General features: G+C 41.4%; 1 protein-coding gene and 1 pseudogene across 1 annotated transcript; both read left to right on the forward strand.

Annotated features, from left to right (window-relative positions):
• The first annotated feature begins 4,197 nt into the window (after positions 1-4,197).
• On the forward strand, positions 4,198-12,434 carry LOC139406500 (tyrosine--tRNA ligase, mitochondrial-like; annotated as a pseudogene).
• A 1,282-nt stretch (positions 12,435-13,716) lies between these two features.
• LOC139406499 (cyclin-dependent kinase inhibitor 1B-like) lies at positions 13,717-17,239 on the forward strand. The gene is made up of 3 exons (XM_071149151.1): positions 13,717-14,439; positions 14,855-14,972; positions 15,843-17,239. Exons 1-2 carry the CDS (start codon positions 13,986-13,988, stop codon positions 14,959-14,961), a joined length of 561 nt encoding a protein of 186 aa, XP_071005252.1. The 5' UTR covers positions 13,717-13,985; the 3' UTR covers positions 14,962-14,972; positions 15,843-17,239.
• The last annotated feature ends 1,097 nt before the right edge of the window (positions 17,240-18,336 follow it).

The raw sequence follows: 18,336 nt of genomic DNA on the forward strand, positions 1-18,336 counted from the left end.
CTTTCTTCCATTCAGCCACAAGAGCATTAGTGAGGTATGGCACTGATGTTGGGCGATTATCCCTGTCTCACTGTCGGCGTTCCAATTAATCCCAAAGGTGTTCGATTTCGTTAAGGTCGGGGCTCTGTGCAGGCCAGTCAAGTTCTTACACACCGATCTCGACAAACGATTTCTGTTTGGACCTCGCTTTGTGCACAGGGGCATTGTCATGCTGAAACAGGAAAGGACCTTCCTCAAACTTTTGCAACAAAGTTGGAAGCACAGAATCATCTAGAATGTCATTGTATGCTGTAGCGTTACTATTTCCCTTCACTGTGTCATGAAGTTGGCCTGGGGTTAGGTTTATGACAGCTTTAACTTACTAACTGATATCTTGAGATGTTGCTTCAATATATCCACAGAATTGTCCTTTCTCATGAAGGAAGTGCACCAGTCCCTACTGCAGCAAAGCACCCCCACAACATGATGCTGCCACCCCCGTGCTTCACGGTTGGGATGGTATTCTTCGGCTTGCAAGAACCCCCCATTTCCTCCAAACATAACGATGGTCATTATTGCCAAACAGTTCTATTTTTGTTCCATCAGACCAGAGGACATTCCTCCAAAACTGGCTTTTTATGCCGGTTTTGGAGCAGTGGCTTCTTCCTTGCTGAGCGGCTTTTCAGGTTATGTCAATATAGGACTCGTTTTACTGTGGACATCGAAGCTTTTGTACCTGTTTCCTCCAGTATCTTCACAAGGTCCTTTGCTGTTGTTCTGGGATTGATTTGCACTTTTCGCACCAAAGTACGTTCATCTCTAGGAGACAGAACGCGTCTCCTTCCTGAGTGGTATGACGGCTGCGTGGTCCCATGGTGTTTATACTTGCGTACTATTGTTTCTACAGGTGAACGCGGTACCTTTGTGCATTTGGAAATTGCTCCCAAGGATGAACCAGACTTGTGGAGGTCTACATTTTTTTTCTGAGGTCTTGGCTGATTTCTTTTGATTTTCCCATGATGTCAAGCAAAGAGGCACTGAGTTTGAAGGTAGACCTTGAAATACATAGTTGAAATACATCCACAGGTACACCTGCAATTCTGCTACTCTCTGTTTATCATATATGCATAGTCACTTTAACTATACATTCATGTACATACTACCTCAATTGGGCCGACCAACCAGTGCTCCCGCACATTGGCTAACCAGGCTATCTGCATTGTGTCCCTCCACCCACCACCCACCAACCCCTCTTTTACGCTACTGCTACTCTCTGTTAATCATATATGCATAGTCACTTGAACCATATCTACATGTACATACTACCTCAATCAGCCTGACTAACCGGTGTCTGTATGTAGCCTCGCTGCATTTATAGCCTCGCTACTGTATATAGCCTGTCTTTTTACTGTTGTTTTATATCTTTACTTACCTATTGTTCACCTAATACCTTTTTTGCACTATTGGTTAGAGCCTGTAAGTAAGCATTTCACTGTAAGGTCTACTACACCTGTTGTATTCGGCGCACGTGACAAATAAACTTTGATTTGATTTGACTCAAATTATGTAATTTAGCCAGAACAGAAGCTTCTAAAGCCATGACATCATTTTCTGGAATTTTCCAAGCTATTTATAGGCACATTCAACTTAGTGTATGTAAACTTCTGACCCACTGGAATTGTGATACGGTGAATTATAAGTTAAATACTCTGTTTGTAAACAATTGTTGGACAAATCACTTGTGTCATGCACAAAGTAGATGTCCTAACCAACTTGAAAAAACTATAGTTTGGCAAGTTATCCGCCACAATTCTTGCAACCCCTATTACTATCCTGTTCAACCTCTCTTTCGTATCATCTGAGATCCCCAAAGATTGGAAAGCTGCTGCGGTCATCCCCCTCTTCAAAGTGGGAGACACTCAAGACCCAAACTGTTACAGACCGCAGCAGTTTTCCTACCCTGCCTTTCTAAGGTCTTCGAAAGCTAAGTTAACAAACAGATCACCGCCCATTTCGAATCACAGGTCCTAAACAATATCACAACCACCATCGATAAAAGACAGTACTGTGCAGCACTATTCATCGACCTGGCCAAGGCTTTCGTCTCTGTCAATCACCACATTCTTATCGGCAGACTCAACAGTCTTTGTTTCTCAAATGACTGCCTCGCCTGGTTCACCAACTACTTCTCAGACAGAGTTCAGTGTGTCAAATTGGAAGGCCTGTTGTCCGGACCTCTGGCAGTCTTTATGGGGGGCCACAGGGTTCAATTCTTGGGCCGACTCTTTTCTCTGTATGCATCAATGATGTCGCTCTTGCTGCTGGTGATTCTCTGATCCACCTCTACGCAGACGACACCATTCTGTATACTTCTGGCCCTTCTTTGGACACTGTGTTAACTAACCTCCAGATGAGCTTCAATGCCATACAACTCTCCTTCCGTGGCCTCCAACTCCTCTTAAACGCAAGTAAAACTAAATGCATGGTCTTCAACCCATCGCTGCCTGCACCTGCCCGCCCGTCCAGCATCACTACTCTGGACGGTTCTGACTTAGAATATATGGACAATTCAAAAACCTAGGTGTCTGGTTAGACTGTAAACTCTCCTTCCAGACTCACATTAAGCATCTCCAATCCAAAATTAAATCTAGAATCGGCTTCCTATTTCGCAACAAAGCATCCTTTACTCATGCTGCCAAACATACCCTCGTAAAACTGACTATCCTACCGATCCTTGACTCAGGCGATGTAATTTACAAAATAGCCTCCAACACTCTGCTCAGCAAATTGGATGCAGTCTATCACAGAGCCATCCATTTTTTCACCAAAGCCCCATATACTACCCACCACTGCGACGTGTATGCTCTCGTTGGCTGGCCCTCGCTTAATATTTGTCGCCAAACCCACTGGCTCCAGGTCATCTATAAGTCTTTGCTAGGTAAAGCCCCGCCTTATCTCAGCTCACTGGTCACCATAGCAGCACCCACCCATAGCACATGCTCCAGCAGGTATATTTCACTGGTCACCTCCAAAGCCAATTCCTCTTTTGGCCGCCTTTCCTTCCAGTTCTCTGCTGCCAATGACTGAAACGAATTTAAAAAATCACTCAAGCTGGAGACTCATATCTCCCTCACTAATTGTAAGCATCAGCTGTCAGAGCAGCTTACAGATCATTGCACCTGTACATAGCCCATATGTAAATAGCCCACCCAACTACCTCATCCCCATATTGTTTTGTTTTTTTGCTCCTTTGCACCCCAGTATCTCTACTTGCACATTCATCGTCTGCACATCTATCACTCCAGTATTTAATTGATAAATTGTAGTTATTTAACCACATGGCCTATTTTTTGCCTTACCTCCCTAATCTTACTTAATTTCCACACACTGTATATAGACTTTTCTATTGTGTTATTGATTGTACGTTTGTTTATTCCATGTGTAACTCTGTGTTGTTGTTTGTGTCGCACTGCTTTGCTTTATATTGGCCAGGTCGCAGTTGTAAATGAGAACTTGTTCTCAGCTGGCCTACCTGGTTAAGTAAAGGTGAAATTAAAATTAAAATAAAATAGTTTGTTTAGAAAATATTTGTGGAGGGGAAAAACAAGTTTTAATGACTCCAACCTAAGTGTGTGTAAACTTACGACTTCAACTGTATAGTGTACGTTGTGTTACATTGTCTTGGTAGTTTCATAACTTGAATATTTCAATTCTTATGGCAGGCCCGGATTCGTTATGGGGGTGCTTAGCCACTTCTAGCCCCCGTAATCAAATTTAATTATTCTCACTCTCTATATACATTGGTCAGCTACATTGTCAGCATGCATTTTATATCGTTATAAACACCAAAAAGTGAATCCAGTACTAAGCAGGTAAGGGTATGACTTTACTTTCTTTGGATTTTATCATTATTCCCACTTTCCAAGTTACACCAGATGTAAATTCGGGAGATTCATCCTCACAATAGGTAACCAAAACATTTTTTTTTAATCGTCAACTTAAAAGGATAATAAGAGGATGAGGTGACATTAAAATCCCAAATGATAAGAAAAAGGTCACAGGTCAGGAGGAACAGGCAATGTATGGTAAATTTACACAATACACTAGATGGCGCTATATTCTTACCGTCATACATCAGTCCCGTATTTCATCTTCCTGTCCAGTGTGTCGCACAGTTTCCGTTATGGCGACGTCTATCAAGATGTTTTGCTTGTACATCTCGGCATGATTATTGTATTATTTTTGATAAACACACTCCCATGTGTAACGTTAAGATACAGGTTTCATCGCTCTGCAACAGCCCAGAGTGGATTTATATTATCTCTAAATAAACGGGGCATTTTGAAGGATGGTTTCCCTGAAAAATCAGCCCAAGATCAACTTCCTTAGCTACTGCAGTCTTGTTGCTAGACCGAGTACTGCGGATTCGAACCCACGGCAGACAGCCTTCATGTGGGCAATTTACTCGCCATCATCGGGTTACTGAATTTTCAAAGCGCAGGACACACTGGCGTCGCTCTAATCGGTGGTGCAACAGCACTGGTAGGAGACCCAAGCGAGAGAGCGCGTGCAGCTAATCTTCACCAACCATGAACTGACTTTTCCACAACGACTCTAAGATGTTTGGCACTGTAACCGTATTGAACAAGTTAACTTTGTACAAAGACTGGAATGGTTTCTTTTCTGGCAAAAGTTGGCAGACATTTCCGAATGGGGAATCTGCTCAGTAGGCATGCCGTGTCCAGTCCAGGTTGAAGAGTGCAGAAGGCATGAGCCTTACTGAGTTCTCTTACCAGCTGTTTCAAGCCTATGACTCCTACCACCTGAACCAGCTGGGAGGGACAGACCAGCTGGGCAACCAGATGTCTGGGCACAAGTTCATACACAAGTAATGTTGCGTCATTCATTGGGGGGACACACATTTCAAAATATATTGACCAATTATCACATTGATTCCGGATATTGTAGCCAAGCATCTAAGGATGCATCAGACACTAAAGTGACGCATCATGCCCATTAATAACCTACAACAATAATAATAATAATAAAAACACAAATGAATATAATAAACATGCACATACTTGCCTCAACATTAACCAACCAGGAGGTGTATGGGCTGACCCTCCCACTGGTGGCCAGCTCTGTGTTGAACAAACTGGGGGAGACGGCAGGCAGTGTGGGTGAACAGGGTCAAGACGTCTCCGTTTGTCCTTTGTCAGTTCTTCCTCAGGCAGCCTGTCAGCAGTGTAGAATGGTAGGTGGCTGGAGAGCAGGGTTGCCAGGCGGCCCATGACGAGCTAGAATGTCAGGACAATGACCACTCAAAACCCACATAAAAGGCCTTAAAATTAGCCCCCTCAAAATGTTCATAGGAAGAGAGTAGTTGCCACATGAGGGAGAAGTACAGTGCCTTGCGAAAGGATTCGGCCCCCTTGAACTTTGCGACCTTTTGCCACATTTCAGGCTTCAAACATAAAGATATAAAACTGTATTTTTTTGTGAAGAATCAACAACAAGTGGGACACAATCATGAAGTGGAACGACATTTATTGGATATTTCAAACTTTTTTAACAAATCAAAACTGAAAAATTGGCCGTGCAAAATTATTCAGCCCCCTTAAGTTAATACTTTGTAGCGCCACCTTTTGCTGCGATTACAGCTGTAAGTCGCTTGGGGTATGTCTATCTGTTTTGCACATCGAGTGACTGAAATTTTTTCCCATTCCTCCTTGCAAAACAGCTCGAGCTCAGTGAGGTTGGATGGAGAGCATTTGTGAACAGCAGTTTTCAGTTCTTTCCACAGATTCTCGATTGGATTCAGGTCTGGACTTTGACTTGGCCATTCTAACACCTGGATATGTTTATTTTTGTACCATTCCATTGTAGATTTTGCTTTATGTTTTGGATCATTGTCTTGTTGGAAGACAAATCTCCGTCCCAGTCTCAGGTCTTTTGCAGACTCCATCAGGTTTTCTTCCAGAATGGTCCTGTATTTGGCTCCATCCATCTTCCCATCAATTTTAACCATCTTCCCTGTCCCTGCTGAAGAAAAGCAGGCCCAAACCATGATGCTGCCACCACCATGTTTGACAGTGGGGATGGTGTGTTCAGCTGTGTTGCTTTTACGCCAAACATAACGTTTTGCATTGTTGCCAAAAAGTTCAATTTTGGTTTCATCTGACCAGAGCACCTTCTTCCACATGTTTGGTGTGTCTCCCAGGTGGCTTGTGGCAAACTTTAAACAACACTTTTTATGGATATCTTTAAGAAATGGCTTTCTTCTTGCCACTCTTCCATAAAGGCCAGATTTGTGCAATATACGACTGATTGTTGTCCTATGGACAGAGTCTCCCACCTCAGCTGTAGATCTCTGCAGTTCATCCAGAGTGATCATGGGCCTCTTGGCTGCATCTCTGATCAGTCTTCTCCTTGTATGAGCTGAAAGTTTAGAGGGACGGCCAGGTCTTGGTAGATTTGCAGTGGTCTGATACTCCTTCCATTTCAATAGTATCTCTTGCACAGTGCTCCTTGGGATGTTTAAAGCTTGGGAAATATTTTTGTATCCAAATCCGGCTTTAAACTTCTTCACAACAGTATCTCGGACCTGCCTGGTGTGTTCCTTGTTCTTCATGATGCTCTCTGCGCTTTTAACGGACCTCTGAGACTATCACAGTGCAGGTGCATTTATACGGAGACTTGATTACACACAGGTGGATTGTATTTATCATCATTAGTCATTTAGGTCAACATTGGATCATTCAGAGATCCTCACTGAACTTCTGGAGAGAGTTTGCTGCACTGAAAGTAAAGGGGCTGAATAATTTTGCACGCCCAATTTTTCAGTTTTTGATTTGTTAAAAAAGTTTGAAATATCCAATAAATGTCGTTCCACTTCATGATTGTGTCCCACTTGTTGTTGATTCTTCACAAAAAAATACAGTTTTATATCTTTATGTTTGAAGCCTGAAATGTGGCAAAAGGTCGCAAAGTTCAAGGGGGCCGAATACTTTCGCAAGGCACGGTATGTAGCTAGCTAGTGCTGTGAGTTGTTCTCACATCACTTGTCATTACGTGTGTGCGTGCTGCCTGTGGCCTGCAACACAAAAATCACACCCTTCCGGCCCTCCCCACCACTCACTCAGCTGCCTGTGGCCTGCAACACTAAACTCACATCCTTCCGGCCCTCCCCACCACTCACTCAGCTGCCTGTGGCCTGCAACACTAAACTTGCATCCTTCCGGCCCTCCCCACCACTCACTCAGCTGCCTGTGGTCTGCAACACTCTCAACTCACATCCTTCCGGCCCTCCCCACCACTCACTCAGCTGCCTGTGGCCTGCAACACTCTCAACTCACATCCTTCCGGCCCTCCCCACCACTCACTCAGCTGCCTGTGGCCTGCAACACTCTCAACTCACATCCTTCCGGCCCTCCCCACCACTCACTCAGCTGCCTGTGGCCTGCAACAATAACTCACATCCTTCCGGCCCTCCCCACCACTCACTCAGCTGCCTGTGGCCTGCAACACTCTCAACTCACATCTTTCCGGCCCTCCCCACCACTCACTCAGCTGCCTGCCTCACTGCCTGATAGTCTGCAGCAGCAGGTCACAGTGAAATCAATCATGTTTTTTTAAGAGAAATGCCATGGCAGCTGCGGTGCAATTTCGAAGTAGCCCAAAAAAATGCAACTAATACATTTTGACCCGCAACATCTTTTTTAATTAAAGAAGCCACATTTAGCGGGAAACATGCAGACATGGAAACCCTGCTGGAGAATCCAGTGGAACTGGTCCTGCTTATCAGAGCCTTCTATTTAGAACTAAACATAGGGGTGTCCTAGATTTGAGGAGTTAGCGAGGTAACTTTGGTACACTCTGAGTACAATTCGGGATATCCGGTCATAAGAAAGTGACTCACCTTTTAGCCAGCAAAATATCTATGGCAACAAATCCTTTAGAACTAACCTGCTCCGGGGCAGGCTAACTCCGCTTAACCTGAATGAAATTACTTTTCCGCGAGTTGAGGACCAATGAAATCAGATTCCCTGCAGGATTAAGTGCTTTGCTTAAGGACATAGCGTTAGATTTTTTTGGCTCCGGTATTCGAACCAGCGACCTTTCTGTTACTGGTCCAATGCTCTAACCTCGAGGATACCTGCCGCTGATCTAGGATCAGCTCTCCCCCTCTATGATTTAAAAGGCCAAATCGATCCGCACACCTCTTAGGCTGATAAATCAGACTGTGATATAATTTTCTGGTGTACAGCCTGAAACTAAGTAGTGGAAAGTTTCCTTAACAAGCCAGACTGTTCAATAGAATTACATTACAGTCTACCAGTTTGTCTGTGTTCTTCAGTGGGTCGAATTTGGTGACAAATTATCCACAAGAAAGTATTATTTACCTGACTTCAGAGCCCAGAATGTATTATTTACCTGACTTTAGAGCCCAGAAAGTATTATTTACCTGACTTTAGAGCCCAGAAAGTATTATTTACCTGACTTCAGAGCCCAGAAAGTATTATTTACCTGACTTTAGAGCCCAGAAGGTATTATTTACCTGACTTTAGAGCCCAGAAAGTATTATTTACCTGACTTCAGAGCCCGGAAAGTATTATTTACCTGACTTTAGAGCCCAGAAGGTATTATTTACCTGACTTTAAGGCCAGAAATTATTATTTACCTGACTTTAGAGCCCAGAGAGTATTATTTACCTGACTTTAGAGTCCAGAAGGTATTATTTACCTGACTTTAGAGCCCAGAAAGTATTATTTACCTGACTTTAGAGCCCAGAAGGTATTATTTACCTGACTTTAGAGCCCAGAAAGTATTATTTACCTGACTTCAGAGCCCAGAAAGTATTATTTGCCTGACTTTAGAGCCCAGAAAGTATTATTTACCTGACTTTAGAGCCCGGAAAGTATTATTTACCTGACTTTAGAGCCCAGAGAGTATTATTTACCTGACTTTAGAGTCCAGAAGGTATTATTTACCTGACTTTAGAGCCCAGAAAGTATTATTTACCTGACTTTAGAGCCCAGAAAGTATTATTTGCCTGACTTTAGAGCCCAGAAAGTATTATTTACCCGACTTTAGAGCCCAGAAAGTATTATTTACCTGACTTTAGAGCCCAGAAATTATTATTTACCTGACTTTAGAGCCTAGAAGGTATTATTTACCTGACTTTAGAGCCCAGAAATTATTATTTACCTGACTTTAGAGCCCAGAAGGTATTATTTACCTGTCTGTAGAGCCCAGAAGGTATTATTTACCTGACTTTAGAGCCCAGAAAGTATTATTTACCTGACTTTAGAGCCCAGAAAGTATTATTTACCTGACTTTAGAGCCCAGAAAGTATTATTTACCTGACTTTAGAGCCCAGAAATTATTATTTACATTGAGAGCCCAGAAAGTATTATTTACCTGACTTTAGAGCCCAGAAAGTATTATTTACCTGACTTCAGAGTCCAGAAATGATTATTTACCTGACTTTAGAGCCCAGAGAGTATTATTTACCTGAGAGCCCAGCACTGCTGAAAAAATGTATATCCTCTTTCACGTCATTTAGCAGACTCTCTTATACAGAGCCACTTACAATAGAGTGCGTGCATTTTCATACTCTTTAATACTGGTCCCACATGGGAATCGAACCCACAATCCTGGCGTTGCAAGCACTTCGGTCAGCATGCATGCACAGGTAAACACATTTTGCTTGCCACACACCGTCCTGTCATTGTTTATGACAGAGAAGGGGAGCGTTTTAGGTTATTTTTCTTTGTAATGTGCGCGGCAAACCTACTATGAGACACTTTGTGAACACGGGACCTGATATTAGTACCTGAGTTTAGCCTATCCATGGTGATGTTGGAGACTGAGTTGGGGTTGGTTGTGCTGCCTGCAGGTATCTGAAGCTGTTCACCTTCCTACCCCTGGCCGAGGTGGAGTGGGGGATGGAGCAGCAGAGACAGGAACCAGGCAAACGGGCCGCACACAAACCTCTCGCCGCCGAAGTCACCAAACTGTAACACGGCAATGAGGGCATAAGGTGCTCTGTGTCTGTGTGTGTGTGTGTGTGCGTGCGTGCTCACAAAAAGATAAGGCCTAAGTAACTTCAGACTAATGGATTGAATTGACCCCTTCACAAAGTCAAGATTATAAATTGCCTTGGAATTGATCTGATGAAATTTGGTAGTGAAAGTGTGCATCTTGACAAATGCGTGAAAAATGATGCAATAGATAATTAGTCAGAGAAAGACTGTGCATATGTCATTTGGGTGTCATTAATGAGGTGTCGCCTGGTACAATTAGTAATGTTGTGTGTGTGTGTATTTCTCTCCAGGTGCACCAATGCCCGGTACCACAGTAACCTTCAGGCCCTGGAGCTGATAAGTGATGCTGAGCTGCAGGAGCTCTTCAGAGATGCCCCATTCCATGAGTTGCTGCTGGAGCCAGGGCCCACAATACTGGATGCCTGCCGCAGGGCAGAGGACATCCCTCAGGGGCCCAAAGGGTAGGGCTCTCCCTTTATATTCCTCTGTTCCTTATCATCCCTGACATAACTACCTCACACGGAGGGTCACTCACTATATTTCACCACTTCCACCCCATTGGCTTTTTCACACTATATTTCTCCTTTCCCCTAATTTCTCTCTTTATTGCTTTCCATGTTTGTTTCTTTCATTCCCTCTCTTCTCTCTCAAATCTGTCTTGACTTTAAAACATACAGTGCATTCGCAAAGTATTCAGACCCCTTCACTTTTACCACATTTTGTTACATTACAGCCTTATTCTAAAATTGATTCAATTGTTTTTCCCCCCCTCATCAATATGAGGTTCTGAGAGCTCTGAAGCAGGATTTCATCAAGAATCTGTCTGTACTTTCCCCCATTCATCGTTCCCTCGATCCTGACTAGTCTCCCAGTCCCTCCCGCTGAAAAACATCCCCACAGCATGATGCTGCCACCATGCTTCACCGTAGGGATGGTGCCAGGTTTCCTCCAGATGTGACACTTGGCATTCAGGCCAAAGAGTTCAATCTTTTTTCTCATGGTCTGAGAGTCCTTTAGGTGCCTTTTGGCAAACTCCAAGCGGGCAGTCATGTGCCTTTTACTGAGGAATGGCTTCTGTCTGGCCACTCAACCATAAATATCTGATTAGTGGAGTGCTGCAGATATGGTTGTCCTTCTGGAAGGTTCTCCCATCTCCACAGAGAAACTCTGGAGCTCTGTCAGTGACCATCGGGTTCTTGGTCACCTCCCTGACCAAGGCCTTTCTCCCCCGATTGCTCAGTTTGGCCAGGCAGCCAGCTCTAGGAAGAGTCTTGGTGGTTACAAACTTCTTCCATTTAAGAATGATGGAGGCACTGTGTTCTTGCTGCAGAATTGTTTTTTGGTACCCTTCCCCAGATCTGTGCCTCGACACAATCCTGTCTAGGACCTCTTCGCACAATTCCGTCAACCTCATGGCTTGGTTTTTGAACTGTCAACTGTGGGACCTTTATATAGACAGTTGTGTGCCTTTCCAAATCATGTCCAATCAATTGAATTTATCACAGGTGGACTCCAATCAAGTTGTAGAAACATCTCAAGGATGATCAATGGAAACAGGATGCACCTGAGCTCAATTTCGAGTCTCATAGCGAAGGGTCTGAATACTTATGTCAGACTTTTATTATTATTATTTCGGGCAGCAGGTAGCCTAGTGGTCTGAGTGTTGGACTAGTAACCGAAAGGTTGCAAGATCTAATCCCTGAGCTGACAAGGTAAAACTCTGTCATTCTGCCCCTGAACTAGGCAGTTAACCCACTGTTCCTAGGCTGTCATTGAAAATAATAATTTGTTCTTAACTGACTTGCCTATAAAGGTTAAATAAATTATGTTTATTATTTTGAAAAATTAGTAACATTTTCTAAAAAACTGATTTCGCTTTGTCATTATGGGGTATTGTGTGTAGATTGAGGATTTTTTTTATTTAATACATTTTTGAATAAGGCCGTAACGTATCAAAATGTGTTAACTGTTTTTCTGTGTTGTGCTGTCTCTGTGATGTTGTCTCTGTGATGTTGTCTCTGTGTTGTGCTGTCTCTGTGATGTTGTCTCTGTGATGTTGTCTCTGTGATGTTGTCTCTGTGTTGTGTTGTCTCTGTGTTGTGATGTTTTTATGTTGTCTCTGTGATGGGTTGTCTCTGTGTTGTGCTGCAGGTATCGCATGGTTTCAGAAGGAACTGTATGGATCAACCACAGTAAGACAGACAACCCAGAACAGGTACTCATCCCCGGCCAGCACATCCTGACCAATGTACTGTCTCTCCTCAGAGTGGGAAAAAATAACTTCCATGTCATCAGGTGGCTCAATCTGTGAGTGGAGCTCGGACCATATCACTTATATGCACTGTTTGTGTACTGGAGGTAGGACAGCAAACTGGTAGACTTAGGTGAAGAGAGCTGGATATTGGAAATAGACCTGTATTGTTTCAATATATCCCTGCTGATATCTAGGAGAGGATTTAGTGCACTATATGTGTGTGGATTCAATGATGCTGTAATATATAACATATATTTGGTGAAAGGCTTTTGTCTTGTTAGTTGTATGTTACGTACTGTGTATGTAAACGGTTTTATTTTTGTGATCGTTAGATATTAGATAACCGATTTGCCTAATACCTAATTTCACAACAAGGGGTCAGTGCAGTCTTCCCTTTAAATCAGAACTGAGTAAAAGCTCATTCAGACACCCTGTACCAAAGCTTGATTCATAAGACCCTAGTTACATCCAGGAATTAAATTTAAATTGCAAAATATCTTACAGCTAAAATAGATGAATATTTTGACATTTTAAAACGGGCAAAAGCAATAGGTAATTAAAAACAGGTGGACAAGATGTGTAGTGTTGTCACATTTATAAAAAATGATTCACTCTTACTGTAGTCGTTCTATTGCAAATGGCCAATGAGTTATAATTTAAGTAGTTATTAATTGATGTTTGATAATAAATTGTAAATTGTCTAATTGCGTTATCCTGCAGAAAATTTTGTTTTCCCAATGAGAAATGCTTGCCACTACTCTTAATACCATCCCTCCTTTTGCTGGGGTGTACACTGGTGACCTTGACTGAGCTCAGATAAGTCAATATTCACATCTGTATCATAGAGAGAAAAAACTGGTCACCACCATGCAAAATAATGAAAATGTTAAGATTTTATTAGCCTTTTAAATGGTTGACAGATTCATGACAATGACAACCTACTCCAACGACAAAATGCTTCACACTGGCTTGTGTATTTTCAAATGTTTCAAATCATTAAGGTGGTATTACAATTCCACATTTATTGAAAAACGACTATAATTTTCAAATAAAATTAGATTTCCCTCTCTATATTTATTGTTCTATTTTGGTGCAAAAAAACTATGACATGAAGATCGAGACCACTGATATTAAAATATTTTCTCAACATAAACAAATGAATAATGCATACACTAAGTTTCCTTATAATGGCCCTTTATTTTATTTACATCCATAGCTAAAATGGTAGATACCTATAGTGATTATGGCTATAGCCGTTACAAAGTAACATGTATAGAAATGTGACAATGTTGCAAAGCCTTTGTAACGTGCATGATATGATCGCCTTAAGAGAATTGGGCGGGCTTACGTTTTTTTAACCAATGAATTCCCTTCTTCGTTTTAAATAGTTCTCTGTGTCAATCAGTTTTTTCCCCAGTCAGCCTCCCCTCAATCGCCATATTGGGTACTGAAAAGGTTTGTCTGTTATTTCTTCTCTCTTACTACGAGAATAAATTGACAGGAGTGGCTTCAGTTACTGCACATTGTTTTGATGATCTGACTACTTTAGCTCGCATTGCCATATTGGAAATTACCGTTTCTATCCAGACCTATGCATGGCATAAAAGTGTTGATCATTCGTTTTACGCTTGTTTTGGATCGCGGTGAGAAAGGAGGAAATACGAATTTTTAAGTGTTCTATTTGGACGTTAATTGATTCTCCGAAAATGTCAGATGTTCGACTTTCAAATGGGAGCCCGACGTTGGAAAGGACGGATGCTCGGTTGGCGGATCACCCCAAACCGTCAGCCTGCAGAATCATTTTCGGCTCGCCGGATCGCGAAGAGTTAAGGCGGGATTTAAAGGGACATTTGCAAGAGATGGAAGCGGCGGCCTCAGCGAAGTGGAACTTCGATTTTTCAAGCCACACACCTCTATCGAACGGGAGATTCAAATGGGAATTAATGGATTGTAAAGACATTCCAAATTTCTACACCAGAACGCAACGATCAGTGAAAGACGTTTGCCCCTCTGGGAATAACACTATGGATCTAAATGGGAATCATAGTTGTGTGATGATGACTCCCCGGCAGCCCTCCGACAACACGGAGAGGTCAGAGAGCCAAATGGAGAGTAAAGAGCAGTGCACCGGGCGGAGAAAAAGATCAGCCTGCCATGAATGTAGGCCTACGCCTTTATGAATTATGTAAATTATAGATAATCATCAGTCTGGCTACTTTGTCTTTCTGCCTACAGTTTGACGTGCTGGCCTATTCAGCTATGTAATTTGTATCAGCCAGACTCGACGTAAAATTGTAGAAGACTGTAGGCCTAGTTACCTAATAGATGTGCCCACTTATCAGTTATTCTAAAGAAAAGCGATACAACCATTCTAATCGTTTTCATTAATGTTTTCAGTAAGCAAGTCAAGTTGTAAAGATAAGACCTGATAAGGCAAATCACTATAGATAGAGGAATATAACAGCCTAAATTGTCTTACTCATTTAAATGACGTAGAGTGGACTATTCACAATATTTCATTTTCGAGAATAACATTTGAACCTATATTCTTATTAAAATTGTCTTTCTCTTCCAGACCCCTCGTCCCAAAATAAAAGGTCACACAGTAGTTCGAATGAAGTTACTCCTTGCCCAGGCTTAGAATACACACCCAGGAAAGCCAGTCCCAGGACTCAAACGTGAAGATGACAAAGGTGAGATAGTTGTCTGCTACTTTTGTCTGACTTTAGTGAGATATGTTATTCTGGTGTGGACTTATTTTCCCAAATAACCCAATATATTTTTTTATTGCCTACATAAAGCAGTTTGTAAACTGTTAGGTTCGGTGAAGCTGAACACATCACGTTGGTATTCTTGTAAGCATTTCAGACGTGCTGTTTAAATAACGTGTTGAGCAGTTGTGATTTTCCCACCTTGTAACCTATGCGCAATTGCCAACTAAGTAGCTATTTGTTTTATTGAAGCTCGAAATGTGTGCTTAACTATATCGTTGTGACGTTCAGTGCGGTCTAGTAAAGGGTTAAAGTCCAAAAGGCTACACAAAATATAGGCGACATTACTACAACCACTGCCACGGTGAGGTTCATTTTCCGACGAAACTGTAAACAAGTCCTCAGAACAACACTATAGTAACACGTCAGCAACCACTGCCCTCGTGAGAGGGAGAAGGGGCCGGTCTCCTCAGCAGTGCACTATGCACGCTAGTCCCCTATCAAAACATCTGGCCGTTCTAGTGAATGAAAGCACAGTTTGCACGTTTTTGAATAGGCCTAAATGTTTACTCTAACTTGCAATGAAGTGTGTATGTGTAGCTATGGATAGAATTTATAATTTTGAAAATGAAAGTATTCTGCTGCTTTGAATGAGTCAGTAGGGTGTCTTTGACTAGCATTAGCCTGTTCTTAGCATTGTTTTGTCATGTCAAAGCTATTACATGTTGCCACATCTATGTTTGTCTGCAAAAAGAAATGGCCAGGAATGGTTTTGATGCATTTGTATGTGGTCATGTTTACTGGTGTAAATTAGCATTGGTCTCACAACTTTGTTTTTATTTCTCTCTGCAGAGCTGAAAATGTATTTCCCCTTTTTGTCATGGAAACCTAAGTGTTCGGTGATTTTGAAGAGGAACTACAAAGAAAAGGAAACATATCAATTCTCCCCAAGGATGGGGACGCTGTGCAAGCACTGAATATAAACACTAAAGTTCTGGCACTCATAAAGTTACTGCCTCTAAAAGCAGTCGATGTAGCAGTGTGCAATTAGGTTTTATTTCCTTTTTTGCTCTTTTTTTTCTTTTTTTAACTACCTGTGTATATATTTATTTTCATATGTAGCACATAAAACATTATGATTGGGGAGGGGGAAAAAACTATGTAAAAGGCATGAATTTGACTTGAAGAATTGCGGTGTAGTTTTGTTTCCTAAATGCTGTTTATAAATCCTGATCCATTTAAAAAATGATTGGATTAAGTAATTGTTCCTCATCGAAGTATCCTCATAGGTCATCTGTATGTAGGGAGAGATTGATGGTACATAATGTGTAGCCTTGTATTTTGGGTCATTTAAGTGTCACACAACGTGGGTTCTCAGCCACCCCACGGAAACAATGCCTCAAATAATGATACATTTCTGTTATGACTAAAAAAGTAATATGTGAAGTCAGCCAATATTTATTGTATTTTGTTGAAGATCTATAGGCCTATGTCGGTCACTTAAATTCTGGAATCTTTTTATTTTTTTTATTTTTTTACAAGTCTTCCTCTTCACCATTTAAAAAAAAAAAAAAAAAGTGTAGCTAATTTATTTTTCTGAAGTGGTATAGGGTACTAATTTGCTGAAGGATAAAATATCTGTTAACTGTACTGGTAGTATTAATCAACTTCATACTCGTGTTTAACGGTTCTTAATATTTTTTTAAACAGTTAGGCCTTTTTATGTTTGAAATGTCCTACAATACCAAATACATGGTTGCTTCAATACGTCTGTCGACGCTTTCACCATCAGGTTGCCTTGGCATTGTACTCCTGTTTGATACAGAAAGATCATTTAATTTGTTAATCTCCCCCTTCTCCCAGACATTGTTAGTGCAGATCATGCAAGTGTAGTTTCTAAAATAACTTTAATTTCGCCCAGTTTCAATCAGCCTTTGTTCAGAGGCTAAGAATTGTCTCAAAGTAGTCACTGCCCGTGTAAATCTATTAAGTGTACATAACTCTGTAAAAACACTGAGAAATTATACTAACTTATTTATGTCAAGCTTTTTTATGTAGAATAAAATGGGGTTTTGATCAAGGTTATCCAAAGTGGCATTTACATATATTTTTTTGTAAGCATATTTTTGGTAGTTTTTATTTTATCGAAAAAGGTTGCAACCTGAGCCTGATTTAAAATATTTGATGTGCATTTTTCAATGTGTGATTAAGATGTATTGCAATCAATTAAAACAGAAGATAAATCGTTATGTGATTTGTTGGTCATGTTTGCACTGTTAAAAGGAACCTCTTCAGCCTGCACACGGTCACACTCTTTCTCTCAGCAAGTATACAGCATAACGATTTTAATGTATTTCGATTAAGCTAATACATAATCCATATCCGTGGCCTTCATAACTTGATGTTTCATACTATAAGTTGCACAGAACCTGCATGTGCTCTCATGGGGCGGGAGGAATCGCATATGAGGTATGTTCCTATATAGCCCACTGGTGAATCACAAGTAAAAATGCCTCTCAGGACTCCAGGCAAAACGGCCTTAAATTTCAGTTTAATAGATTGATGAGATTGTCATACCTCGGTTCTCTTCATACCCACTGCTTTTAGGTTGGGAGTTTATACATTATCATCCTGGAATAAAGGCATGAAGAGATTTAACTCTTTAGAAACAGTTATTTTTGTAGTTCTAGTGCTTTTCACAGCAGTTAGGAGTAGATACAGTATTTCAGTAATTGATGTCATTTTTTTATATCAATGTGGTGTATCCTCTTCGGCTCGCGGACAAACTGGAACTAACCCGTGCGCATTCGGTACCATTTGGCACATTACGCATGTTTCAAGCTTGAAGTAGCACGTACTAGGGTCCGGTAAATACAAACGATGTTATTGCTTCTATGGTTGCAAAATCAGTCAATTTTAAAATAGTTTAGCCTGTGTTAATCCACTATAGCACTGTTGACCAAATATGCCGCCGTCTACGCAGTGGCACTCCCAATATGATGAAATCGTGAAGCATTTTGAAAAATGCCTGGTGATTGACGTTTGGCTCCTCCAATCCGGTTATGGCTAAGTAAAGCACACCACTGTTGCAGCCAGTTACATTATGTCTTATGGAAGGTTTGAACTGCAATGTTTCTAGCGGTGAAAAAAAACTCCCCACAGGTCCACAGTTGAAATTATATAAGGTTAGTCACTGCATGAATGTTGTTATATTTGGTCACAGAGAATGCGCTAGTGTAGCCTACATCCAACAAATACTGTAATTGCATGCATATAGATGATTTAACTGTAGTTTGAATTAATTATAGAAAAAAAGGATGTAGAAATATATCCCTGATACTGTAAT

The sequence above is a fragment of the Oncorhynchus clarkii genome, chromosome 4, assembly GCF_045791955.1.
Source record: "Oncorhynchus clarkii lewisi isolate Uvic-CL-2024 chromosome 4, UVic_Ocla_1.0, whole genome shotgun sequence".
NCBI lineage: Eukaryota > Metazoa > Chordata > Actinopteri > Salmoniformes > Salmonidae > Oncorhynchus > Oncorhynchus clarkii.